General features: G+C 46.3%; 1 protein-coding gene across 1 annotated transcript in view; it reads right to left on the bottom strand.

Moving 5' to 3' along the window:
• PRKCH (protein kinase C eta) overlaps window positions 1-26,953 on the bottom strand; it is a 123,910-nt gene that overhangs the window by 45,618 nt on the left and 51,339 nt on the right. Inside the window, exons 3-10 of the mRNA XM_076345639.1 lie at window positions 24,614-24,764; window positions 23,749-23,783; window positions 22,167-22,255; window positions 20,372-20,501; window positions 19,313-19,440; window positions 16,972-17,115; window positions 16,067-16,240; window positions 1,797-1,951 (exon numbers count right to left, since the gene is read on the bottom strand). Coding sequence (XP_076201754.1) covers window positions 1,797-1,951; window positions 16,067-16,240; window positions 16,972-17,115; window positions 19,313-19,440; window positions 20,372-20,501; window positions 22,167-22,255; window positions 23,749-23,783; window positions 24,614-24,764 — 1,006 coding nt within the window. The remainder of the gene's footprint in view (window positions 1-1,796; window positions 1,952-16,066; window positions 16,241-16,971; window positions 17,116-19,312; window positions 19,441-20,371; window positions 20,502-22,166; window positions 22,256-23,748; window positions 23,784-24,613; window positions 24,765-26,953) is intronic.

A 26,953-nucleotide genomic window follows, 5' to 3' on the forward strand; every position in this document is an offset into this window, starting at 1 on the left:
GACCTGGAGAATATTAAAATGACACTCCTTCTCTATTTCACCGTGCCACATATATCCTATGATTTCATACTTAAAGATAATTTAATATTCTCTGTCCTCACCTGACCATCTGTTTCTTACTGGAGCTCAAGCTAGGAAGATAAAGAGAAGTTGCTTTTACTTGATTTATCCTATCATCTCACCACCAGATAGGAAAGTTTTCCCTGCACAGCCCCCAGCCCTTTGGCCACTTTAGCCCTCAGCTATTCTGGTTTCGGTGTGCTCAAACCGGGGTTTATCCGATAAGGGAGGATGCACTACTAAACACAGGACTGCATTGCCTGGGTTAAACAATGCAAAGCCCCAACAGCATTTGGCCCAACCCACAGTCTGAAATGGTATTAAGAGAGCCTGACTGGGATTGGAACTGGTCCCATCCTGGACCCAGTTGTGGGTCCCAGCTGTACTATCATAGCCAAGCACCAAAAAGATAGAGTTGATGTTGTTCTTTGCAGTGCTGGCATGCCACAAGTGGGACCGAGCAGGGCTAGAGCAGACCATACCCAAATATGCATGCTTTGCTGCTGGAAGCCAGGTAACAGTATCCAGAGAAAACAATTGACTGTTCTTCCTTTCCAGTGCTCTGGACAGGAGGGTGCCAGAGGTGTTCTGCAAAGCATGTCAGAAAGAAACCTTTCTGTATAACCAGACTGTCTCAGTGCTGGCACCCCTCTGCTCTAGCTGTCCTGTTCCACCCCAGAAGAGCTCTTGCTCTGCCCCTGGCTTACACGGGAGGATGCTGGTCGAATGGCCATCTTGGTCAGGGAGGCCTCTGCAAAGCAGACTGGCTGCCTGATCCATGCCTTGATGCTTGAGCCGACAGTGGAGCACTTTGGCAGTATAGAAGGGAACAAATATAACCAAACTGCCCCCCTGAGTACAGAGGAATGACAAAAAAAAGAGTGCTGTGTATGGGAAACAGCTTCCTGACAACAGCCTTGAGACCTGGGAGTGGAGGCTGGCACTGGGGAGGCAATGATGCTCCTATCCTCTTGCAAACACAAAGACGCCAGACACGGACAGGAAAGAAAAACTCCTGCTGTAGGATCATGGCAGGAATGAAAAGACTTTTAGTGGCTGAGCTGACAGGCACTGGATAGGTATGTCAAATAGATAGGGTTTAAACACGGGCCCGTAGCTAATGCAGGGAAACAAAGAGGCCTGAATGTAACCAGCACATATTAGCCTTTAAATAACAAGGCACACAGTGGCAAAAGCAACAGCTCCTTGCATTTACCTCCCAGCAAATCTAGGAAGGTTTCACTTAATGCCTCTCCCTTTGTCATCAGTTTGACCTGTGCTCCACGGTGGCAGGACAGGCCCAGAGCGGCACGGTGGAGGCTTCTGCTGGTCAGCAGCTAACGCCCAGCAGCCAGGCAGGCACCTGAGGTGCAGACAAAGGGCAATTCTGGAGCTGCTATAAACCAGCTACGTCTGCAGAGCAACGTGAATTTACACCAACGCAAAATCTAGCCCCTGTGCCTTGGTAGGAAAACCTGTTTTTCTATGTGCTCACACACACGCCATAGGAAGACCCTCCCTGTCGTCAATACTGCGGCCAGAAATGTCACTCCTTCCTGGAAGCTGGTGCACCTTGGACAATGCGCAGGGGGAAAGCGGAGGTACTGTTATCCCAGCTGACAACTTGTTCCTGGTGGGCAGCAAGTGACAGTTATTTATTCAAGCAGAAAACTCAAGCTATCATCTCAGCCGTGGGGTTCAGACAAAGAGAATGAATGAATGAATGCAGAGCTCACCGATAAATGATGCCTCTTTCATGGAGAAACATAAGGGCTGAAATAATTTCTGCAGCATAGAACCGGGCCCGATCTTCATCGAAGCGACGCGACTTCTGAATATGGAACATCAAGTCCCCGCCATTTACGAACTCCATCACAAAGAACAGGCGATCCTTCACACACGCAAACACAACAGATATGAACAGCATTAATCATATCCTCTGTCAGGCTTAGAAAATTCTAAGTAAAACTAGTATCTCCCAAACAAGAACAGATTAAGCACCCATGAGACGTTGGGGCAGGAAAAAAAATCCTGACTTTTTCAGGAAAGATTAAGTCAATACCAGGAAGATCTGTTAGTACCTCCTCGCCCTGCATTCCCGCCCAAAATTTTGCCCCCAGTAATGAAACGAATTCCTGTTCACATGTGGATTAGGCATATCAGTAGGTGTGTGCTCATCACTAACCAAGTCCTGGAGGGTTTCCCAAACTGTCCTTAGCCTGAATCCAGCAGAGGATGATACCCCTTCAACAGCACTCTCTGAGCTGAGTGGGCACAAGAGAAATCTGTAAAGAGTCACTTGCTCCCTACTAAACACCTCAGCTCTCTGGGGGAAGATGCTCCATAATATAATGTGCATAACCAGACTGCTCACAGGCTCCAGCTTTGCCACGACAGCACAAGGGCTCAGGAACAGCAATGATGACCTTGTCTCGAGGGTATCCCGACACTATTTCTAGGGAACATGCGTTGTTTTCCAGAATGGGATTTTCTGCCATACACTTGCATGGCAGCTGCCTTTTGGGCTCTCGGATTTCAGCTTTCCTCTGATTAACCTGCAGAGACCTCTGGGCGATGAAGGAACTGATAAGGACAAAGTATAAACCAAAGTTTCTGCTGGGCAGAAAAGCAACTGTTCAATAAAGTTCAACTCATTAACCACAGCTGCTGGTCTCTGAGGTTTCTTTTTTGGCTTTGTTCTGGTTTTTGCAAAAGTCTACAGTTTGGGAGGCGCTTGCTTAAGCTGCATGCTCAACAGCCTGGGTATGGGTTTAATGCATGCGAAAGGGGCGCTCGCTTAATTGCGAGAGGAAGGACAGTCATTTGTCACAAAACTAAACCCTAGAATTGTTGCAGTCTGGTTCAAAAATTTCCCCTAGTAATTGTTTCAGGACATTCAGTATTGAGTGTTTCAGTTTTACTCTGAATATCAGGAACAAGCGGACTGGAAAAGAGGCATACAAGTCAGTTGAGACCAGTCAGCCTTTTAATGGTACTATTTGCCCTTCTTTCCCCACAAGCCCCTTCCCAGGTCTGATATTAATCATCTATAAGCTAGTTTTAAACCCTCTCTAAGTTTAAGAGGATAAGCATTGTTATGCTCCACTTTCTGGCAGCCAGCCAGCTTGAAATGACTACTGGTATTAACATCTTGAGATGCACACAGCAGAAAAGCAACCAGGAATCCTTTCATTCCTCTCTGGACATGAGCAGGAAAGCAAACTGCTCGTAACAAATGAGGACAGCTTGCTTCTCGTCACCATCCTGGGCTCTGCCTCAACAGCTCCTTCTGGGCTCCTTCCAGAAGCTAAGATAGATGCATTCCCAGCAATCTCCAACACTACTGCGTGTAGCACCAAGGCTGGGTGTTAAGTGCTATCTCCAGCCCATATAAACAACAATACTTCATTGTGTCACTCTGCCTTTATTATAAGGCTGCTGAAAGACACCCAAGCTGGCTCGTCTACAGCAGCAGTCTAAGCCAGAGCAGCACAAACTGTGCAAACCCTCCAGCAACCTTGGCTCTTTAGCTCACATCAGATCTCTAATGCCACATCTTCGCTGCAGTTGGTTAAACTGAGTCTGGCTATGCCGTGCCTACCCGTTCAGCCATCCCTCCTCCAGCTGCAGCGCAGACAGCGCCTCTGCCTCGCCAGTCGGGCCAGCTTTTACATCTCCTTGTTACTCTTTCCTGCCTCCTTCCTCGCTGATCTCGCCACAAGCCACGTGCTTATCTAGCCCGGCTTGTCCAGGCATCTCTTCAAGCCCGTACTTAAAAAAAGAAATCCCTCTTGCCAGATCTCCAACAGGAAGTAATTTAATTTACCAGCAACCTGACGAGGGATGTGTGTGTATTTATGTAATATATACGCTTGTATAAACATGCATACAGTTAGGTGAACATACATATCTTTTCCACTCTTTCCTTAAAGGCGAACTTCAGGGAAACAAAGTTAACTCTTCTTATCTGAAAAAAAAAACCACGTCCTGCTTCTCCAGTGCTGGCAAAACTCCACGGCCCATCTCAGACTTCTGGATGTACCCATCTGTACCACGATGCTTAAAGGAAGATACTGCTTCTTCTTTCTCAAATGTTCAGGTGAGCACAGAAACAACCGGTTTTAAAATTCACATCACCGCTAACATGGAATTAGCAGCTTTTTGTTACAAACAGCTCTTGCTTCAGACTAACTGCAAACCTGAGCAAGTATCATTGCGTGTGTTACATGGTGCTCACAAGCGTAACAGCTAACGCCTCACCTCCACCCATGGTCTCATTTCACAGGTCGAGCATAAATATGGATTATTTAATTACTGAAGCTCTCCCAATTAGGCCTAACAGAACTTTGGACTACCCAATTTTTTATTTTTTTTTCTTTAAGACGTCCAGCTAATTGTCTGTCCAGTTTTCTAACACTTAGAAATCCCATGGGGTTGCTGAAGAAAAGAGCAGGGTGAGTATTACAACTTCTTTATAATACACCATTCGTGCATTGGTCTGCTACATATGATGCAACGATTATTAGAAAGATCAGCACTAATGACCACCCTTTGGGGACCAGGATCTAAGAGCCAAGCAAGGTCTTCCACTTTTACTCTTAAGCAAGGCCATCAGCTTGCCAAACTGCAAAGACCAACCACTCTCCCAGGAATCATTGAGAAGTAAAATAAACAGTGGTATTTTATGAAAAAAGGCAATTTGCAACAGGCAGAGTAAGAGTGAATAAATAGCTTAAAAAAGGGGCCAGGAAAAGGAAATCTTAAAACAGCAAATAGTTCAGATACTTGCAAATTTGAGCTGACTTAGAGTTATGTGCCTCCTTTTTTGGGGACTACCAGCAGGAATTAGGAGGAGTTGAAAGCTGGGGTGTTTTTTGACAGGGCTTAATGCTGAAATCCTTGCATTTCTATTTTTCTATTTCGTATTGCTCAGAACCCTCTTTCCCTGCATCTGCTATCTCTGTTTGACGTCAGCAAAAGTAAGAAAAGAACATTTGAGTCAACAGGAAACCGTGACGCGAAAGCCCTCGCAACAGCGGCAGCCACATGAGGAAATCACATTGCGCCACTTCTGGACTGGGATCGAGATTAATAAAGCTGCAGAGCAATTGTTACTGTAAATTAAAGAAACACTTGGAGGAAACAAGTGAAGTCCATGGGATCAGGCGGGCTCATTTCAAGGCTGGCCTACATCTAGAGATTAGCCCTGCCAATTCCAGTGCGAGAGAGCTGTTTGGGTTTTTTTTATTTGTTTAAATTTCAGTTTGCCATCTGTATTTGTTCACCTGTTAGCAAGGCAAGGGCTGCCGGAAGCACATACTATGTCCTAAGGACAGTGTTTGATAGCAGTTACATATACCTGCTTTATTTGTTTGTTGTCTTAGCAGGGTGTTGGTAGGACTTGAAGAGAGTCCCTGATTGCAGAGGGGGTGGGACAATCCACACACTGGTTACTGCCCCTTGCAAACACAAGCACCCACTGAAATCCAACTCAAACATCACTTTAGCCCTTTGTCCTCGCCAGCTCTATAGAAAGCTGTTTTGAACCCTCATACCTTTCCTCTTCATCATCACGGGGGGCAGGGGGAAAATCCAGATTTTATTAAAAGAGCATCCTTTCCCTCCCCATGCCCAAAAAAGGCCAGTGTGATGGCTAACTTACACCCCCTTCCAGTTAAGAGTCATAGCTGACATCCATGTACAACCCACACAAGACCAAAGACCTCTGAAGACAGCTAGGGTGACAGGCTTATCTCCGATCACAGGCTTTCATGCTAAGTAAATCAGACAGGGCAGCACCACTGCCCCAGTTCAGGCAGCGTAGAGGGAGGAGATGGGGAAAGACAAGCATTTCCTATGTGCAGACATGGAGGAAGATAATAGCAAAGCTGCCTCCTCTGTCTGCCGCCCTACAAGAGCTGCTGTGCCAAGGGCAGTGTGGAGGCCAGAGGGGTCTTCTCTCAAGAGAGTCATCGGTGGAGGTTCAGCAGACCCACTGGAAAACACCAACAGGGCCTCTCCAGCCTCCAGAGCCACCAGGAATAGGCTTGGACAAGCTCTGCACATCCCCATTGCAGCAGAGCTCTCCCAACCGCTGCTTCTGCCCACACCGATTCCTCTGCAGGACAAGGGGCTGAGCGGCCCCAGCAAGGACACTTCCCAGCAGTAATTTCACCCAAGCCTCCTCTTTAGCTGACAGCTGCCATATAAGGCAGCATCTGGAGGATACGGAGACCTGGTTAAATGCTGTTTAGAGCAATGGTCCAATTTTTCCCCCCTCCAAAAAAATTGGCCTGGCTCAGGAATTCCACTAAGTTTGCATTTCATCTTTTTGGAAATAATTCATGCACACAACTCCTTAGAAAATCAGCTTTGGGCTCAATCTCAGTTCACTGAAGCCAAAGGGTTTCCCCAAGAAAACAGTCATTTTTCACTGTTTTGGCAGTTTATGCTTTGCAGAGCAGAAGGCAGGCTTTCAAAATTATCTCCAGACAGACACAGCTGTGTCACTGCTTCCCAGCGAAAGTTTATTGTTTCCAAAAAGAGTAGCAGGGCTTAGGGAGCTTGCAAGCAAATTATTACAAGATAATTACAAGAGCTGGCAGGCTCCCTCAGCGCTCCCAATGTTCCTGTTCTCCCTCGTGGTCCACAACCCCCACACAAAGCAATCTGCCTCAGGTCTTGCTGGGAACGCACCAATAAACTGTGCTGTCTCAGTACCGGGCTTCGGAAAGCCACGTGTGCAACTCCCCCAGCAGTGTGAGTGGCCATCCGTATCTGGGTCAAGTCACACCAAAGCACAGGACCCGGAGGAGGAACAATAAACAGGTTTGTTTCTCAATATTTATCTTCATAGGAGTAACACAACCATGAACCACGCTCAGACGCTGCTCTGCGCTGAAATGCCTCCCCTCCATACCCGGCCCCTTGACAAGGCAGCACCGCATCCTCAGGAGCTGCCTGCTGCTCCCAGCTAAGAGGTTTACAGGAGGGCAGGCTGTTCGGGGGGCGGTTATACGTGGCAGTGTTTCAAAACCAGAAAGTATCACAAGTGTCATCAGAACGGGCTCACCAAGAGGGAATTGCCAAGACAACCTTTGCACACACACACGTGTGCACAAGAGCTGAAGTAGATGTCATGAGCTCAGCCTCAGCGTCAAAGCCGCACTCACCTGACTGCGATGGAGCAAGACAATGACTTATGCTAGGCGAAGATTTGGTCCTTTGATTTCAAATCAGAATAACTACATTAAGCAGAGGAGAAAAAATACTCCGCACTATGCTTGCTCAGCCAGAATTATTTGCACACATCAGTGATGCTTCTTAAACACGGCCGCAGCGATGACTGCCATGGCACCTGCTGCCACTCTGCTCGCCGCCGCAGCCCAGGACTCCCAGACGAACAAGGCGGTGGCAGAAAGACAGCAGGTTTTACAGCCATCTGCTAGCTGATTTTCAGTGCTCTGTTAGCCGTTTTACCTCTCTGCTTCAGTGACTGCAGACATACACGCCAACCTCAGGAACCACTTCTGCCTAGGAGAAATCAAGCCACGGCAAGGGAGCGTGCCACAGATGGCACATATAGCCCTGGGGCTATCGAGACGGGGGAGATGACTGTGCGCTGCACCGCATCTGAAAGGCTGAGAAAGGGAAGGTTTCTTTCTTCCACTGTTTTTGGGGTGTTTTTTAGCCAGAAGGAGGTGCAGTGAAAATTCAGCAGACTCAGAAAGGGGGTAAGGCGCATGCAGCGTCTCCTCCAGGCTGGGCAGCTGGTGAGCGCGCTTCTGAGAAGCACAAGTCACTTCCCGACACCGGGCTCATTTTTACCTCCCTTAAAAAAAGAGTCACTGGCGTCATTGTCACAGCTACAGGAACAGGGCAGTTATCGCCAGTTATCACTTAAAACCGCGCTCTGCTATCTGACGCTGCTGATAGTGGGCACAGCGCAGGCTTTCCTACGCGCAGCGAGGCACAGAAACATCGCCTAGAGAATAACAAATTCGCTCTTTCCATTTGCATAAGTAAACTCTGCGGGGTCCCTCGGGGTGAAGGCTGCCTCCCGTGCGCAGGTATGCACAGCACAGTATTAACGCTGAGCTCATTCCAGAAGAGCTGAGCAACGACAACCACAGCCCAGGGCGAGCTGATGGGAGTTGTGGGTTCCCACCTGCCCCGGAAAAAAAGAAAGAAAAAAAAATCATTAATCTAACTACACCCTCCAAATTTCTGCTCCTGTTTTCTTAACCGCACAACTGAAATTTCAAGCTCACACGCTGGAGAGTTTTTGTAACACACAAATTCAGTCATTTCTCTGGAACAATGTATCCTTTGGGATCCGCAAATGAACCATACACACATCTTTCCTCCTTATCCCCTCCCCTCAAGACGGTCTAATTCACAGCACCATTACGTGTTTAGCTCATCTTTTGGCTAGAAACTTTTACTCAGCATACATGCAAAAGGATTATTTTTATCATGCTTGTTCATCTGTATCTGTTCCATTAAAAAAAAAAAAACCAAACAAAAACCCCAACTAGAAAAAAATACATATATCTCAGACAATAGGTCAACCAATTAAATCACGTACAAAAAAAAAAGCCTGTGTAATCCCAATTAAAAAAAAAAAAAAACAATCCCAAAAAAAACAAACAACACAGCTTGGCCACCATTAAAACAAAATATCCAAAAAATACAAAACAAATTGAAAGAAGGAATAAAATTAAATCTTCCCCTCCAGACCTTTTAAAATGGCATAGAAAACTACGTAAAAACTCATTCCCACCTGAAAGATCAAAAAACAAAGGGCTGGCTGAACTTAGAGGGGAATAAATTGAGGAATAAGGAACTAGAATGTATCAAGCTACAGACATCACCTGTTAATCAAAGATTTATAGGACATCTGCACCCCTCAGCTGGCTGCTGGTATGATGGTGTCTCAGAAGAGCGTAGCTCCGTAAAGATCATGCTCTTTTTACAGCCCTCAGTTTAGAAAAAAGCTACTGGAATTGGTGTTTCCAGTTTGGAGTGACCAACCTGAGACAGCTCTGGCCTGTTTTTAAAAATACTGAACTCTGCAATATCTGCTGGCCTCAGACTGTGCTGGGGAAGGCTAGAGACCTCTACAAGCTCGGTCAAAGGTCTTCAGGAAAATTAAGAGTGCCAAAACACCCAAAGGCCACTCGGAAACGGCTTGCTATGAGGTCTTTGTGGATCCATCCTCTCACCTTAAACATCACCTGGAAAGCAATACGGATTCAAAGAGACTGAAACCTAAAGCACCACTGGGTCGCACCTCAGCTAGTTACCTCTTCTCTGAGGTAACTTCTCCGATTGCCTTTTTTTTCCCCCCCTCCCCCTCAATACTGACTGGCACCTGCTCGCTCAGGTTGCTTGCAAGTTGCTTCCATTTTGATCCCTTTTTATGCCGCAACTTCCCTGATTTTAAGGCCAAAGAAAAATATTAGTTTCACATACTGTGGCTAACCATAGGCAACAGCATCTCCTTCAGCTACCCTTGCACTAAGCTTGATAATTTGTCTAAGTTACAATCTCTCCCATAAGCCACTGCAGATGGAGACAGACATTTTCTCAGCTTCATAAAAATGCAAGTATCCAAAGTCCCTCAACACCCAGGGGTGGGAAAGTTACATGCAGGAGCTACAACATGACGATGGCAGCTAACCCTTCAGTTCATGTTTTCACTTCAGCTCGTATCACCTCAACGTACAGCCTAAGTGTGGACACCCAGCAAAGTTCACAGAGAAAATCAGAAATGTCAGTCTGATCTTGTTTCACCTTCTGCAAGTAAAACCACTCTGCCTACAAAAAAAACCCCCGACCCCGTATATTCCTGCAACGAAGAGACCATTGCAAGGTGTAACTGTGCACATCAGAGAAAGCCGAGCCTTTCAGACTGGGCTTTGGAGGCCTCACACATCTGGTTTACCAGCAACTTGGGCTAGCGAGCCAGCAAAGATGTCATGGGGCTTTGGTGGTTGTGAACACGGTGAAACCACAGAAAGACATAGTTTTGACCAGCCTGCCTTTATTCGGTGCTAGACAGGACAGGAGCCAGAAAAAGGCAGAAACCAACTGCCTCTCCCGTGGTCGCAAAGCCAACATGAGGGCACCGCGGCACACATGCCTGCAGAAGCCGCACCGGAGAACAAAGGCGGAGAGAGGAAATTCCCCTGTACCTCCCTGTCCAACAGCCCCCCAAAAAACCTAACTCGCTGCCCCAGGGCCCCAGGGGTAAAGCACAACTCCAGCTCCTTCAAGCCTGACTTCAGAAGGACTCTGCAGCAAGCCCCCAGTGGGGGGCCTCCCTTTCTTGCGTGTGGTTACGACCAAGCCTTTTGGAAAACACCAGGCCTATGAACAGGATGCCCCCGTCACCATCTTCACTTGATTTTGGCTGGCAGCAACAAAACTGAAGCATGTGCTCATCTTCCAGCACAGTGGCTTGGGCCTAGCAACAGTCTCAGCGCTCAAGAACAGGGGAAAAAGTCTCAGTGCTTGCAGAAAAGCATCCAAGAAGTGCACGTGGCTATCGGGTGTATGCACATACCGAGTCGTGCCTCCCCAACATGCCAAAAAGGGAAGGCTGGGGGTTTAGAGCCTGGGAGATGATCAAAGCTGTCCTCTCTGCTCCCAAAGGGCTCCCTCTCAGCACCTTTCAAAGAGAACATCAAAGAGGCCTCATCACTTCCTTACCACCCACCAGCACACTCCAAGGCCCGTGTCAGGATGCTCATTCATCTAACCAGAGCCCCAGGAAGGCTGCCGCTGCCTTTCCAGCCTTCCTTGCCTCCACCATGCCAGGCTCTGCACCAGGGCTGCCCTGTGCTCTACCCACTTGGTGACAGTGGAGTGGCTGGTGGACAACCACGGCTGATGCTGGAGATCCCCTGGAGGGACCATGACCAAGGGACTCCCCTGGAGGGGCCATGACTGAAGGACTCCAAGGACATACAAGGGCACCTAGACCTCTCCTGTGGCATCCAGGGACCAACGGGTGGGGGGGGAGCAGCCAGCCAGCTGCCGTCGCTCAGTCCCACCGCTTTTGCTGGTGGGCCCTTACTTGAAAATTATGCCCCCATCAAAGGCTCCAGGTTAGCTCTAACACTTCTAGGAGGTGAAATACAGGCTCATCTCTCTAAACACCTGGGTGGTCCATGACATGATGCCCACGCTGACCCTGGGAGAACTGTTTGAGCACCCCGGGAGCCGGCGGAGACATGGAGAAACCTTCCCCTTCCATGTCAAGAGCATGACATCAGCCCACAGCTTGTAAAGGGGGTGGAAAGCTGCGTGCCAGACAGCAGGCTGCCCTCGTAAAATCGGACCAGTTCAGCGATTAGCTGCCCTGGAGTCCCCCGGGCCAGTCCGTACCGGCTTCAATAGCACCCCTGCTAGCTATTATCTCAGAAGGACGCTCATTATAGAAAATCATGTCCCTCTGCCAAGTTCTCGTGTCTCACTATTTTTGGAACGACAGAGGCAGGCTCTGTGCCTCAGCAACTGTCAGCAGAGCCACATGGAGAGCAAATCCATATAACGATCAGGCTAGCAGGGACAGTGCTGGCAACAGCATTGCCTGGGGGACGGTCCCCTGGAAGAACCCTGCGGTCATGAGAAAAGGGATAAGGGCAATGAACATAAAACCCAGAAGCTATTTGACACTATTTGCATGGGAAGCTGATCTCCCCCAGCCCTTTTCATTCTCATGCATATGAGTGGAGACAAAAGGATTTAAAAGCAAACCACCTGTGCAGGAAGGATGGTTCCTAAACCCCAAAGAAGACAGGACCTACTTACTGCAAACTCATTTTAATTAAAACATTCCAGGATCCACATTCCCCAGGATTAAATTACTGACTTAGCTATTTATACATATAGCCTCTTTCACCCATTCTAGGACAGTATTGTTGAGGTGTTGGATGACCAGTGTCAGGTAAATGGAAACGAGCATTTTTTGGTGCTTGTGACCCCTAACACAGGATCCACAATTATCCACAGGTCAGCCCCAGCACCTGTCAGCAGCTCACAGATTACTGCAGCAGGAGCATAATCCTCTCTGACTTTAAAGGATGATTCTAAGGCCCTAGAAAAAGCAGAGGTAAATGGCTTAGGCAAGATGGAAAGTTCCCAAAGCAAGGCTTTCAATGGAAAAAAAAAAAAAATTAAAGAAGCAGAGATGTGGTGAGCAAGGAAGACCTCACACAGACGCAGCTGGAGCAGGACTTAAACTGCCCCCCGCCCTCCCCCCCCCCGCAAGAGACCAGCAGGACTCCTTCCTTGCCTTTCACAGGAAAGGAATCTGGAGGTGCAAGTCCAAAATTGCCCAGCCCAGCACTGGGCATGCACAGGGCCATGTCCAGCCTCTGCCAGCCTGCTGTGCAGCTAATATTTCCTCTTTAGGCTCTGAAAACTGTGACCTATACCAGGCAGAGACAACGCTTGCAGCTCCTACCACCTAGTGGCTGCAATATTTCGCTGTGACAGAGCAAGGAGGGTGTTTGGAGGTCAGGCAGCCTCAGCCCACCCTGGGCAAATAAAGCAGCCCTTGCTAGCAGATATCACTTATGCTGCAGCTGAGACTAAATTAGGACCACACTGAGCACAGAGGCAGCACAAGAGAACAGAAAACCTTTCTGAAAACCATCAGCAGCTAATGTAAGCACAGAAAAACCTCAGCTAGCTCTAAAACAGATGAGCAAAAGTAGCAGCAATATAGATGAACTCAGGCAATGCATTGCTGCTTCTGGTACTCGTGCCAGCTGAGTTAATGCTACGTTACTAGCACTACATGACATTGCACTGTGCAGCACAGACATGCCCCAGGCTGTTTAAGTCAGCCCGAGGCTGCATAAGTCAGGAGAAGAGTTTGCTAGTTTGGGTGGAATATCATACAAGAGTCAGAATTCAAATGGCTCTAGATCCAGCCAAACCCTGAAACCCTTTGAGCGCTCTGTCCTCAAACTGCTGCAGCATTCAGGTGCTTCCAAGGCCCTTCCTTTCCAGTTTCCACAATTTCCTCTTGAACTGGGAGGGAGGGGCCATAGCTGGACACCCCTATTCCAGGTGCAGCCTCACCAGTGCCAGGCAGAGGGGATAATGACTTCCCCTGAGCTCCTGAAGCAGCCCAGTACATAATTTAAACTTATGTGCAATGAGACCGCACTGCTGGCTTATACTGAACTTGGCACCTACCATAAGCCCCAGGGCTACTACCCTGCCAGTTAGTCCCAGCCTGTCTTGATGCATCGTATGGGATCAGGCTCTGACTTTGCTTTGACAAACGGTAAGAAGCCTCAAAATGGCTAGTTCTTGAAAAATTCCTAACGGCAGGCCCAGTAGGTCGTTATTTATCCAGGATCTCCACGGCAGCCTGGAATCATGCTTTGTTTTTTATAACATGAACCGTTAATACCACATTTTCAGAGTTTGGGCTGTAAGTGTGATACATGTGATGTGGTTTCCATGTAATTACAAGTGAAACTAGGTATTGTTTTGTGTAACCCTCCCCTCAACTCCAAACACAAGAAAGTGCTTTGGTATTTTAAAATATGGCTGCAGACCAACATTTTGAATAAGTGGCTACTATTTTTTTATATATATTATATATATATATTCTTTTCTGCCAGGTTTGTGTTAATGGAAGGGCTAACCCAATGCCATGTAAAGAAAAAGCAGAAACCCTAAGTACTGTATCAGCCCAGTTAAGCCCTCCTGGAAGGACTCTGTCCAATGAATACCCTGCTACTGCAATCATGTCTATTATAGCAAAGGGATTTAATTATACTTTAATAAGCAATTTACATCTGGTTATTCTGGATTGAGGTGGGTGTCACTGAGTGCAGAACACAGACAAAAGACGCGATGAACTAAATTAGTCTGAAGTCTACTTTTTCTTTTATGAATGCTTCCCTTTTTGGTTTTGCTTATTATTGGAGGGAAGTGGTTTTCTGTTACTGACAATCCAGATAATGAAGTAAAGGGGGATTCAAGTAAAAGAGCAACCTGGAAAGACTGGAAATAGCAGGGTCCTGCTACGACAAGCACCACTCCCTTGGCACCCTTTCAGAGACTGACCAGCTCTGCGTTCAGGGCAGCAAGGGCTGAGGGGTTCTTCCCTCTGCTCCTCTGACAAGAAGCTGGTCCAGAAATTCCTGTTCCAGGCTGCTCTACTGTTTAGCAACCTCCTTTTCATTTCCAGTCTAACTGTATCCATGGCCAGTCTAGACTCTTTTAATCTTAGCCAGCATCTTGACAGCTTTGTTTCCCTCCCCAGTGTTTGACATCTGCAGACAACAATCAGATCCTCTTTTTGCTTTCAATTTGCTAGTCTAAACAGGCTGAGTTCTTCCCTTTTTTTCCCCCCTTTGCAAAAGACTCTGCAATTACTTCATCAGCCCAGAAGACCTTGTCTGCACCCATAGCAGATTGCATTCATTTTTTGAACATGACGGATGGTACTAGCACAGTGACCTTAAATCTTCCCTAAGTTCATGGGAAATACTCTACACAGCCCAGGAGCACACTTGCTATTTTCACATCTACATTGCAATTCAGTAAGCAAAGCCATAGTGAAGAGCATAGAAATGAGTGGCAAAACCCACTGCTATCCCACATCTAATCTCAAACAGCACACATCAATACTGGACTTTTCCGATATTTTACATGAGAACTTCAGCAAAGCCAGTCAAATTTGGGCCCTGTGTCTTCATACTATGAAATAAAAGAGAAGTTTCCTTGGTTACTAGTGACAACAGTGAGCTTTAAGTTGTTTCTGCTATACAGCACAGCTGCTCAGTGAACCACGTAAGCTCTATATAAAAAAAACCAAAAAACAAACCACCTCATTTCTATTACGTGAGTCTACCCAAGGGCTCCACCCTAAACAAGCGCAACTCTCAAACTCCATAGCTGGCTGTTGCATCACCCTAGTGAGAAGTGAAATGAGTGGGTGGCAGGATGCATTTGTCTGCCCCCCTTTTTTGGGGGGGTTGTTTTTTGGGGTTGTTTTTTTTTTTTTTTAGTATTTTGCGTTTATGTAGGAGGAGTGAAGCCACAATTAAAAGGGCAAGTTTCTCCTGCCTTTTCTAAGAGGAAAAGAAGCTCTATTACCACTCAGCAATGGACAAAAAGCAACTGGAAAGGAGCCCAGGCAGTTTGGAAGAGCTACACTGCAGAAAATGCTTTGGTTCTAATAACAGCTTAGCTCAGGGACTCCCAAACTTACCTTGCTGGGACACGGCTGTGGCCACTGCCTCCATCACAGCCACTCCTCCCTCCACCACCCACATCAGCAACAAGCTCCCACCAGAGGAGGCTCTAAGCTGGACAGGCAGCACATGTGCAGTCCTCCGCTGAGGTATAAATACCACAAGTGACAGCAATGCTATCATTTGTCTAATCTACACGAGAAGAAATACCAGCTGTATATGGATCTGATTCAGTGTCCACCCATGTCAGTAAGATACTTTCCAGTAACCCCAGAAGGATCTTTCATTCAGTTCCGAGCAGTATACAAAGGCTGGCAGATACAGGAGGCTACCCCTGCTTCCAAGTACAATTCATTGAGCTTGCAGAAAATTCAATGCAAATACAGTCCTGTTAAAATTCAGGTAGCAAGACAGCAGAGCCTGAGATCCCACAGCAACCGGAGGACACTGCAGGTCTGTAGACATTTGCACATATGCATTTAGAAATATTCAATGGCACAGAGATGTTTACAAGGGAAGACACAAAGAAAGGCTTCCCTGTTATTACCATTTCATTAGGGAGCCTACAAGCAGACAGGATTTTGTTTGCCAAATGCCCAGCAGATGTTAGAGGTGACATATAGCAGAGTGCTCTGTTCACTCTTCAGCAGAGGTTTCTCCTGGATCTAAGGTAGACAATTATAACAGGCCAGGGACCAAGTACACAGGAGAGTGCCTCTGTCTGCAACGTGCTAGCCTGTGTCAGGAGGAAGGCTGTCTGCTGCCTGGGCTATACTTACAGGAGTCTGGAAGCAACAGTAGAGCTTGGTGAGGAATGGGTGGTTCCTTGCTAAGGAAAGGATGCGTTTCTCGGTCATGGTGCATTCAACATCGTCATCTTGGAGAATGACGTCCTTCTTCAACACCTTCACTGCATAGAGCTGCCCACTCTCTTTCATCTTGGCAAGCATCACCTAAACCAAAGGGGAGGGTGAATCGCAAGGGCTGAGCCCTCAGCCTCTTACGAGCAACACAGAGCCTCTCGCACCTTCTCACACTAGAAAGGTCAGTTACCTCATGACCAGGCTTGTGGATGCAAGTGAGTCAGCCTGTTAGTATGGGCACCAGCGTACAACTGATGACACACATGCTACTGTCTGCAGAAGGCTTCTCCAGACAGAAGTGCCCACACACGTTGCTCCAACGTCTGGTGCAGGGCTAGCTGGTCAAAGCTCATCCACTGTGCCAGGGCAAGCCCCCTGAGCAGTGCCATCCATCCCACTTCCCTCCTCAGTTATCAAATTCAAATGCACTACTTCACATTGGCTTTGTGGCAAAGCAGAGAAACAAAACCCCCATCTCGCTGCATTTGAAACCACTGCCTTGTTTCCTTTAAAGGAAAAGTCTTTGCACGCTCCAAGAAATGCTGCCCAAACAAGTGCTAATGCACACACTTGCAATTTCTGGTATGGGCCCTGGCATGCAGCTGTTCCTTTGGTTGCTAACTTTTCTCTTTTTTGTGATATCACATTCTTCACTTCGCTGTCAGCTTGCTTTCTCTTCCCTTTTCTCCCTGCTCTCTGTAACCAACCTTGTTGTGCAAAGCATACTCCACTGGACAGCCTGTGTGCCATATTACAAAATAACTTCATCTACCTTGGAGCTTCTTAAATAAGGAACGTGGTTTTCCCCGAATAACTCTCACCTTTCCAAAACTGCCCTTTCCCAATACGCGAAGGAAGGTTAAGTCTTTGATCCCAAGTTTGCTCGCTGAGCTTTCACTAACGTTGTTGCCACCTTTCAGGCTGCCTTTTCCCTGATGTCTCAAAGTAGATCTTGAAACCAGTTTCTGTGGAGGAAAGTAAATAAGTATCAGTCTGCACAGAAATTGTACTTTTGCCTCAGAGGTGTACACAAGTAGTCAACCTACCAACCTGGGCATTTAGGACCTGTTCAGATGCACTGTGTGGCCACTGGAACAGAAAGCACGTTGGTACCACCACCCTGCATAGCTGTTACGCCTGACCAGCCAACCTCGGCACCGCACAGAGCTGTGCTGAGGCATCAGCACTGGTTCCTGACCTGGGCATTTTAAGTTGTAAACCCACTGCCCAGCAGATCCAGGAGGCAAGCCTGCCTCTCTCCATCCTCACTCCCCAGAAAAATAAGACAATGAGCATGGAAATCCAAGTCTCCTATCTAACATCAGAGCGAGGAGGACTGTGTAATTTCTGCAACATGCAAGGTGCTGGGGAGATCTAGAACCCGAGCAGATTTCATCTGAATCTCTTAGGTTTCTACCTGATTTTAAGACTCTTACTCAAAGCCCAGTTCAGTGGGACCCAAACTCCAAAATATTTTTCTTTTCCACAGCTGGGCTGCTGGCTTCCTCCACTGCTGTAAATTCAATAGAAGGCTGTTCATTCCCATGCCAGCAGTGAGGCATCTGCGTTTTCAGGAATCGTACCAATAATTAGCACGCATTTCTAGAGCTTTGGTTTTTGCAGTATACAAAGATCAAGTCAACCTCCAGTGCCCTCTGTTCACAGCTCTCCAGGTATGAGTACGCATATAAACCACGAGTACTTTTTATTCAGTTTATTAGCCTGAACAAAGGCACGCAGACTTCTTGAGCTCCACCTTGTGACTACTTTGGTGTAAAGCAAAATTCTTCCTGCACAGACGACTTGTCTCACTGCCACAGAAATGGCAACCCCAGCCATGGGGAAAGAACCAAGAGCGTTCAGGACAGCACCCAGCAAAACTCCCAACAGATTTAAGCTTACAGCACAGTCTGAACACTTACCTGGAGCTGTTAACTCACAAATAACGAGAAGAGATTGTTAAACACCAAGCACAGATTTTTATTTTCCTGGTTTCATCTCCTTTTGATGAGCAGATTATGCAAACAACAAATGCTAACAAGCGCTGATTTTTACAGAACTGAGAAGGGAGTGTGGGGCTTGTGTTTCCCTGTAACTCCCAGGATAGCTGTCCCCCTGAACTGCAACAGCATGAAAAGTGAAGATAAGAAAGTCTCATTTGCTGCAAACCAACTGAAATCAAAAGGGACAGCACAGCCTAATGAGCAGGCTAGGCTGATACAGCATCATGTGGTCAACCGGTGTAGCTGACTAACTGTATGACAAGATTTACCAGGTCTGGCAAGTATGTTTTTAATATTTTCTTTCTGGTCAAATAAAAATAAATAGCCCAACATTTTATTATGGGTTATTGTGGTTTCAAGCAAACTCACTTTTCAAAACTGCTAGCAAAGGGAATGTGATGAAAACTTGTTATCAAATGACAGCTCTGATTTCCATTACCCTTTATGGGCATTTTCACTCAAGCTCTCACAGTGTGTTTTAGACTCTCTGAATAGACTCAGATATACAACAGCTGGATTTTTAGGATGCCTTAAGTAGTGACAAGCAGAAATTGTACACATATGTCCCAACCCTAGCAACAAGCTCACTAGGACCCTAGCTTGGACAGCAGAGACCAGAGATGATGATGTGTTGACAGGGACCACAGACTTTAGCTGGGGAAACTGTAGTGAATAGTGAAACAGTTTCCCCAAAATCACTCAGAAAAACAGTGACAAAGCAGGGAAGAGCACGTGGGCCTCTTACTGAGCTCTTCTTATACTCTATTCCAAGCCACATATGCAGACAGTGCATTTGTGTTCGCGGAAAAGGTAAAAAAAGGGTATGACATGAATTATATTGACCATTAATTAGTTTGGGGTCTTATTCTCCTCTCATTCATGTCAAACAGATAAAAGAGTCAATGGAGTCACACCACTGTGAAACATAAGCAACACCTACAGACTAAAGCCTCCGTCAGGGTAAACCTGGATACAAGACATCCATTTTCCAGGTGAAGTCTTTGCCACAAGCCTCAGCCAGTAACAACCTACTCATGCAGTCCACCATCCAATGCCATCTGCCATAACTGAAGTCTCTGACTTCTCCTGCACCCGTGTAAAGACTTAGTTGTAAATGTTTTAAATAGAGGAGGAAAAAATAAAGAAGAAAAAGACTCACCGAATTTGGGGAAATGCTTCCTGGTTGCAGACCCATGCATGCCAAGGTTTTAGCAAGCTCTGCTGAGTTCACCCCACAGTTTGGCGCAACGTTTGCTTGGCATCGGATGTGGACGTTCATTTTACAGACTGACAGGGGTGATGGTAGGCATGGAAAGTAAAAGCAAAGGAACAATTAAAATAACTTGGAGGGATTTATTGCTGAGAAATAATTTAGTAATCCCACTTCAGGAAATATATCCATCTGGATCTACCCTGTGTCTTTAAACTAAAAGGATTTTTGCCACTGATCTCAGCAGAAACAAAATTAGGACTCTCATAAGAGAATAAACTCCTGAAAACCAGGAATATACCCCAAACTCTTCAAGTAGGATGCCACATTGCCTGAAGCTATTCATAAGCACGTGTCTGTCAGGTATAGAAATACCATTGCAGCTATGCCTGCAGGTAAAATTCGGAATTATAATGCCACGGAATTTGCAACAAACTTCCCCTGCATTTGCAGGTATCTAACTTTAAAGATATATTGTTCAGTGGGAAACTAAAATCTTTCTTGCTCTCACTCATGGACACACATACACCCTCTTGTGGGAAATGAAGGCAAATGGAAACTGTTTGTTACCCATACGATTTTACAGTCTGGATCACTGAAACAAAAACATACCACCAGGACATGCTTTGTCATCAATTAACAGTATAACAGACAGGGTAGTCAACCTAAAGCAATGACCTTTTTTTCCCCCTCAGATGCCTTTTCATTGCCTTATCTCCTTAGCTGAGGAAAAGCCTTCAGGTAAAGGGAAAAATTAATGCAGGAAGCAGCGATACCCAAGAATATTTTCAATAATGCCAGTTAAACAAAGCTCTGCTGAGAGTGCGAAGTAGAGTCCTTTTAATCCTGAGATTAAAAAGTTGATCAGCATTTTTGTTAACTCTTGCAAAGATGAATATTCATTGCTTGGCTTTCTCTTGAAGGCTGCACAAATCAAGCCCACACAGTGCATCAAGAGTCTAAAAATATACGTATTTTGTGAAAAGGCTACAGTAAGAAGCTGCTCACTTTTACACTGTAAGCCCTGTCGCATGAGTCCCCAGAGCAAGGAACCGCAGTGGTCACAGAAAGTCGGGACTTTGTAGTTGTGGACGCTGAACTTATGAGGAATGTTGATTCCAAACCTCTGTTCAGTCACCTGAGGCACCAAAAGAAAAGCACAGATTTCAAATTCAAATACATATGTATAAGCTGATGTTCATTTACATACAGGCATTTAAGTGAAAAACTATGAAAACGTCCCAATCCATCACCTCACTGAGGTTTACTGCAAGTGAACACTGAGTGACCAACCCCACCTGCCGCGAGCCTGCTCTGGTTTCCTTGCCGGTCAGGCTGGACTACCTGACAAAGCAGATTTTAAAAAGGGCTGCCTAGCCAATTTTAAATTCTTAAAACCAAGTTCGAATTAGAAGTGTGGATTACCTCATCACAAACCTATCACACTGAAGTGCCACATATAAATTATGTTAGCTACAGCATTTTGTAACTAACCAGTTTTCAAATTATTAACTTGCATACATGTGCAAACATGTAACTTTAGGTCAAACTGTTGATTTTATGAAATTTAATATAGAATAGTTTTCCCGGCTCCTCCTAAAATTCTCATCCCTCTTCTCACCCTCCTTGTTATTAACAGTCTTCCATTTCAGGCCCACATTTCACTTTATCACTTGCTCTCATCCCCTTTTCAACCTTGCTCTTTTCCAACTGTGAATCATGCAGATCTCAAAGACACCTTAGAAAATGTTAGATCGGCTGAAGAAACCCCTCCCCATTGAACCTCTTCATTACTTTCCATTTTGCGTCTCAACATGCAGATCCTGGAAGGCTGAGGGGCAACCCACAACTTGACAAAGAAAAGTCCGGGGTGCGACTGAAACAATGAGTTTACAGTGAGCGGTGCCTCCTCACCTTTGTCTTCTTTGAAAGTAGTTTAGAGGTGTTATAAACCCTTCACAATCCTGAAAGAGGGGTGAGGAGACTCACCATTTAACTTGCACTTTAGCCTTAAGCATTTTAACTTATTTTCATCTGGTTTGGCAAGGGGTCATTTTAAAGAAGTCTAGCTCAGCAGTTGGGAGGCAAGAAATAACGAGCAAAGGCAATTGCTTATCTGCACCGGAAAGAAGGTTTCTGCATGGCGCACAATACGGAGCCACCTCCCAATTAAAAATATTTCAGTTGAATTTTCCTCAAACAGTTATTAAACAATTTCCAGCTACAGAAATGAGACATGCAATATACAGGGCAGTTTTAGGTGGGGATGTTACTCCTGTCAAATACAGCCAAAACTAGCAAGAAAGAAAACCTTCAGAAACACAAGTTATGCAAGGGTTCTTTATTACAACATAAATCATTTCATAGAGTAAAGGTGTGGAGCAATGACTAAATGAGCACTTTAAATTACCAGAAAAGAGAGGCATAACAAAGACCAGTGGTTAGACTTTAAAACCAGATAAATCCACATTAAGAACTGGGCACCAAATTTTGATGACAACACAGTTAAACATGAAAGAAAATGACCAAGGAAAACAGCGGATTTGCTAATTCTTGATGTCTTCCAATGAAGACACCATGCCTTCCTAAACTATGTGCTAGTCCAACCACTTACTGGAATTAACAGAAGAACAACCAGATGATATTGCATAGCCCTTATGCATGTCCCTATCGCTCTTCTTCACTTTAAAATCTATGAATAAAGATAACACAGAGTAAATTCTATTATAGACAACCCCCAGCAACCCAGAAAACCTCAGGATTCACAAATTATGATGACCCAAAATAACCACCATGACTTTACCTTGAGATCGGTCTTGTTAGTATTGTTTTGGCACGTGCAAGCTGTAACAATTAGATGATGGCAGCGCTTGTGTACAACACAGGTGCATACTAGGAAATAAAAGAGGCATGCTGAAAAGAGCTGTTGAAAGGCTCAGAACACATCAACCCATCAGCTGGGTTCTTTAAGGCTCAGCTGTATCATCAGGACACAGTAAAGATGTGAAAAATAATCGCTGGCTTGGAATTTCCAAAATCTCATAACAGATCTGGAGATGTATATCCAACATATTGCAACAGAAATTCTGCACTGGCTCATTCATACAGGCTAGAAAACAGCTGCCTATATAAAATACGGGTGATGCCCACAGAAATAACAGTGGATGCTGTTGAAATTATCCAGTGGCGAGTATTTCTCACAACACACACAAACAATATTAGAGAACACAGGTCTGAGATATCAAAAGCCATCCCTACATCTCAGTGGCATAGCGTCTCTCACACTGGATACCTGAGTGAGTCCTGCCCAGGTTAGTTTGTCATTAAGTGCAATGCTTGGATCTGGGGAGCTGGATAACTGCAGCGGAATGGTGCTGCGTCTGGGCTAATTAGCTAGTCCCCATCAAGAGGGCTAATCAGCCCTAAAGCAGAGTTGGGTTCTCTCCAGGTCTGAAGCTGGCTTGGCTGGAATGAACTTGGGATTCCTCCACTCCATAACCCCGCGTGCATTGTAGACACCACCAAGGGCCGTAGCTACTGTCTACATAAGAGGATTTTTGTAATGGAAACTGTACGTTGCAGATGTGTTGCAGGGTCCCACCCTATTCTATTTGTTGCTGACTCAAGCTTCCACTCATAAGGGTCTGTCAATAACATTCACTTCCACCCAGAAATTTTATGCAGGATATCCATTTTGTTTACAGGTAGCTTCTTTTCATATGAGGACACCAGTGCCCTATTGTGTTGCACAAGAAACAGGCTGTGTTGGAAGGCTATACTGAGTGACCATACACCTGCGTGCAAGTAATAAAATAGAAAACATAAAAATAAAATCTTACCATAGAAAAAGGGAAAGGAAGAACAATAATTAAGTGCAAACAAGCATCACATACGTCTATACTGCCATTCAGCCAAAACATGCATTCAGACAAAAGTGCTGTGCCAGCCCACAAGGCCGCCCTTTGAAGTCACATCCCTAGTTCCACTTTGTGGAACTACATAGGTGGAGAAAGGAAGAGGGTGGCCATTCCAGTAGGACACTTTGTGTCCCAATACCAGCTGAACACTGCCCTGAAGGGACCCTGGATCTCTCAAGCCTAGCTGGGTATTGCATGTACTCAGCAACTCAGTGGATCTGCACAGGAGGAAAACTGTGGGTGAAAACAGCAACCGGACCCCTAGGTGTTTGCGTGTAGGTGGTGGCTCCTGCGTGCATGCAAGTCGTCAGCCTGACAGCTGCTCAAATGTACAGTTTTGGCTGGCTGGGGAGGAAGAGGAGCGGTGACTTCAGAGAAGCTTGTAACCGCAGGATGTCCCAGCAGCACAGGAGAGTGCTCCTGAGACAGCACATCCTACACGCACCGTGCAGGAGCAGTGCACCTTACCTTGGCACTGGTATCCCTGCTTCCCAAAGACGCCCCTGTTCAAAACAAAATGTGAACATAATTTAAAATCAGAAAGCCAGTCTTCTTGCAGATGGTTTACAGAAGAGAGTGCCAAAACGCAAGAGGATCCCAAATGACCAGATCCCCAGGGCAAAACTGCCCAGCAATAGTGGTGCAATTCAGCACAGGGGTGTGAGAGCATAACAAAGCACTGCAAGGGCCATAGCTTACAGGACGGGCTGTCAATATGCATGTATTCCCCATATTCCCCCTCACTCTAGTTTCTGAAATACCTCACTTTATTACAACACACACCACACTTATTAGACTGATCCCAGCAGCCCACACCCTGTTATTATCTCTCCCACTCCACACTCTTTTGAGACATATCTAAGTTTTTCTCCCTGCTCTGCCTACTCCCCCACATGTATCACCCCACACCTCACACCTCTGATGGCTTTTCTGTTCTCAGGCATTTTCTCTAGTCTTTCGAGCAACTGTTTTTTCTAAGCGTAATCTCAAAGCTCCACTCAAGTTAATATCTGGGGTCTTTCTTCAGATTGCTTGGGTTACTTTTTTCCCCCCTGAAATAACATCTACGCTCACAAGCGAGGAACACTGCCCCATCCCCGCACGCTCCCAGTTTGCTTCCAGCATCCAAGTCGCACATCACCTCTGGCCTCTCTGCAGTAGACTCCAGTTTGCAGCATAAATGTACCCTGCTAAACCTGATGGCCAAGGGGAGTCACATCAGTGGCCCTTGGTAAAGTGCTGGATGACTGATTCAGGATTGGAGGTGGCATGTCGGTCCCCAAAACGCGAAGGGACGGGAAGCTCCACACCACCGCGTTCGAGACGTTCTTACCAGATGAACTCCTTGCAGTGTGAGCAGTACGTAGGCTGTCGCAGATAGGTAGCCATGAATTTGTGCCCGTTCACCTGATGCACTCGCCTTCGCATCGCCCGCTGGCGTTTCCGAGTGAGGTTCTTAAAAATTCGATCCCTCTGGAGGGTCCCTGTGCAGACGAAGAAAGAAAAAAAGAAAAAATTACATGATCATGCACAGTTATTACTCCTGGTTTTGTTATGGCGCAAAATGCTTTCGAAGACCACGATTACATCCCTGGTTTAGAAGTCGGAGGACCACACTCTAGAACAAGGAAAGCATCTGGGACAGGCAACAGAGGAAGTTAATTGCAAAGGCCCCTTCAGCTCAAAATTACGTTCTTCATCTAGAAATGACTGCCTCTTCCCATTTTCCTCTCACTCCTCTCCCATGTTGAGACATGGCACTAACCCATTAATTCACATGCTGTAAACAGACCAGAAGCTCGAGGCTAATGAGTTATTATAAAACTCACAGCTTTTTGGGCAATAACTCAGGAAAATGTGACTGCGTGCAATCAACTGACCAGCCCCGCAGGGCAGCACCCCACTTGCCAAGCCAAAGCGATGCCTTGCTCGGTGAATGGTGTTTATCCACCTTCTCATGCTACACTTCAGTATTGTCATTTGTAGCGATTTTGCTTCCTGTATTGGAGAAAAAGGCACAGCCTAATTTTTCAAGGACTGTTAGTTGTTTGATATGTGCCGCTTCCAGCTGTCTTTAAAGGGTTCATTTTCCAAAGGGTAGGTAATATTTTAAAATTCTGGGAAGGAGGGACCCAGGAACTGCTGGCATTCAAACCTGAATTGTCCCAAAATATAATGTTCGGGGGGGTTTTTTGCTGGGTTTAGTTCAGCCATATAACCATTTCCTAGCAAAGCTCAATTTACACAAAACAAGTCGCTCTTAAAAGGCAGAACTGAGCTCTAGATCAAGCAAGCTGTTCCCATGTAGTAGCAGCCATCTGACTTGCAAATCACAGCCAGCTGGTCTCTGGGATCCTTCCACAGACTAGGTCAGAATCAGCTGAGCTTCCCAGATCAAAGCCTCATCTGGGGCACACTCACCTCGGGAGAAAGAAATGAAATTTGCAGATTGCAGGTTAGTTGCTTTCTGAAGGACAGGATCAGGCCCTGCTAACAAATGCATTTTGGGGACACACAATGGAGTCTGCTAGAGGTGATTGTGCACTGACGTTCGTACTCGGGACTCTTGTTTTGAGCGCGGACTGGATGCAAGACAAACGCCAGCTATCGCCAAACCCTCCGCACGGATGTAATGACACAGGAAGGGACAGGCAGTCTGTAACCTTCCCACCCATCTGATCATCCCGGAGCAGTGGGTCAGCAGCAGTACTCAAACCCAGCTGTTACCCTACCACTTCATTTACCCATAAAAAGGGGGCAGAGCATTCCCCTGCTTTCAACTAGCTCTGTTGATTAACCACTGCGGGGGGGGGGGGGGGAAGCTGTCAACCTGATCAAGGCTTAAAATGTAAGAGTCCCACATCACAGGCGTATTTCCCGGTCCTCTTTGTAGGAGTGGAGATAAGGGAAGCCATCCTGTCAGTACTGAACCCAGCCACTTCAAAGGGCTGCGAGCCACATGGCATATGCTTCTCAGTACTCCTGCCACACAGGTTTAGAAGCAAAGCCGGCCATAAAGCTCAAGGTGGGTTTTTTTTCTGCTGTGTTCTCCCAGCCATTTGTGCACGCGTCCCCTCCACAGGCACTAATGGAAACCTCCTACCCGATCGCATAACTGCGACATGGAGCGCAGCTTGACTTTAAGACAGCTTGCACTTATTTTTAAAATGGAAGCGCGCGCTATAAATTAGGATTTTCCCATTAAAACACAAAAAAGGATGTGGTAGCGCTGATCCAAGAACTTAACAGAAACCTGCTTTCTTCACTGCAGAGCTTCAAGCAGCTGGGCAGAGAGACTGGCACAGAAAAGCCTGCCTTTCTAGGGAAGCGTTTAAACGTGTTTAATTCTCACTGAAGTCAACAGGACTCAGGGGACCACAGGAATTGCCAGACTGAATCAGAATATTGGTCCATCTAGTTCAGCATCCTGCCTCTGCCAGTGGGCAACCAGAAACACATGACAGCAAGATGGAGGAACCCTGCAGCTGGGAGATAATTTGCCTCTTTCCCACACACAAGATGTCATTTTGATCTCCAGAAGCGAGCGCTGATGTGCGGAGGTTTGATATCCCTTCCAAACATTCAATCATCATTGCACAATTTCAATAGCCTCATTATCCACCATAGGAAACGTGGCTGAGAAGAACTTCAAGAGGTCAACCAGTTCATCCCT

Source organism: Aptenodytes patagonicus, chromosome 7, assembly GCF_965638725.1.
Source record: "Aptenodytes patagonicus chromosome 7, bAptPat1.pri.cur, whole genome shotgun sequence".
Taxonomy (NCBI): Eukaryota; Metazoa; Chordata; class Aves; order Sphenisciformes; family Spheniscidae; genus Aptenodytes; species Aptenodytes patagonicus.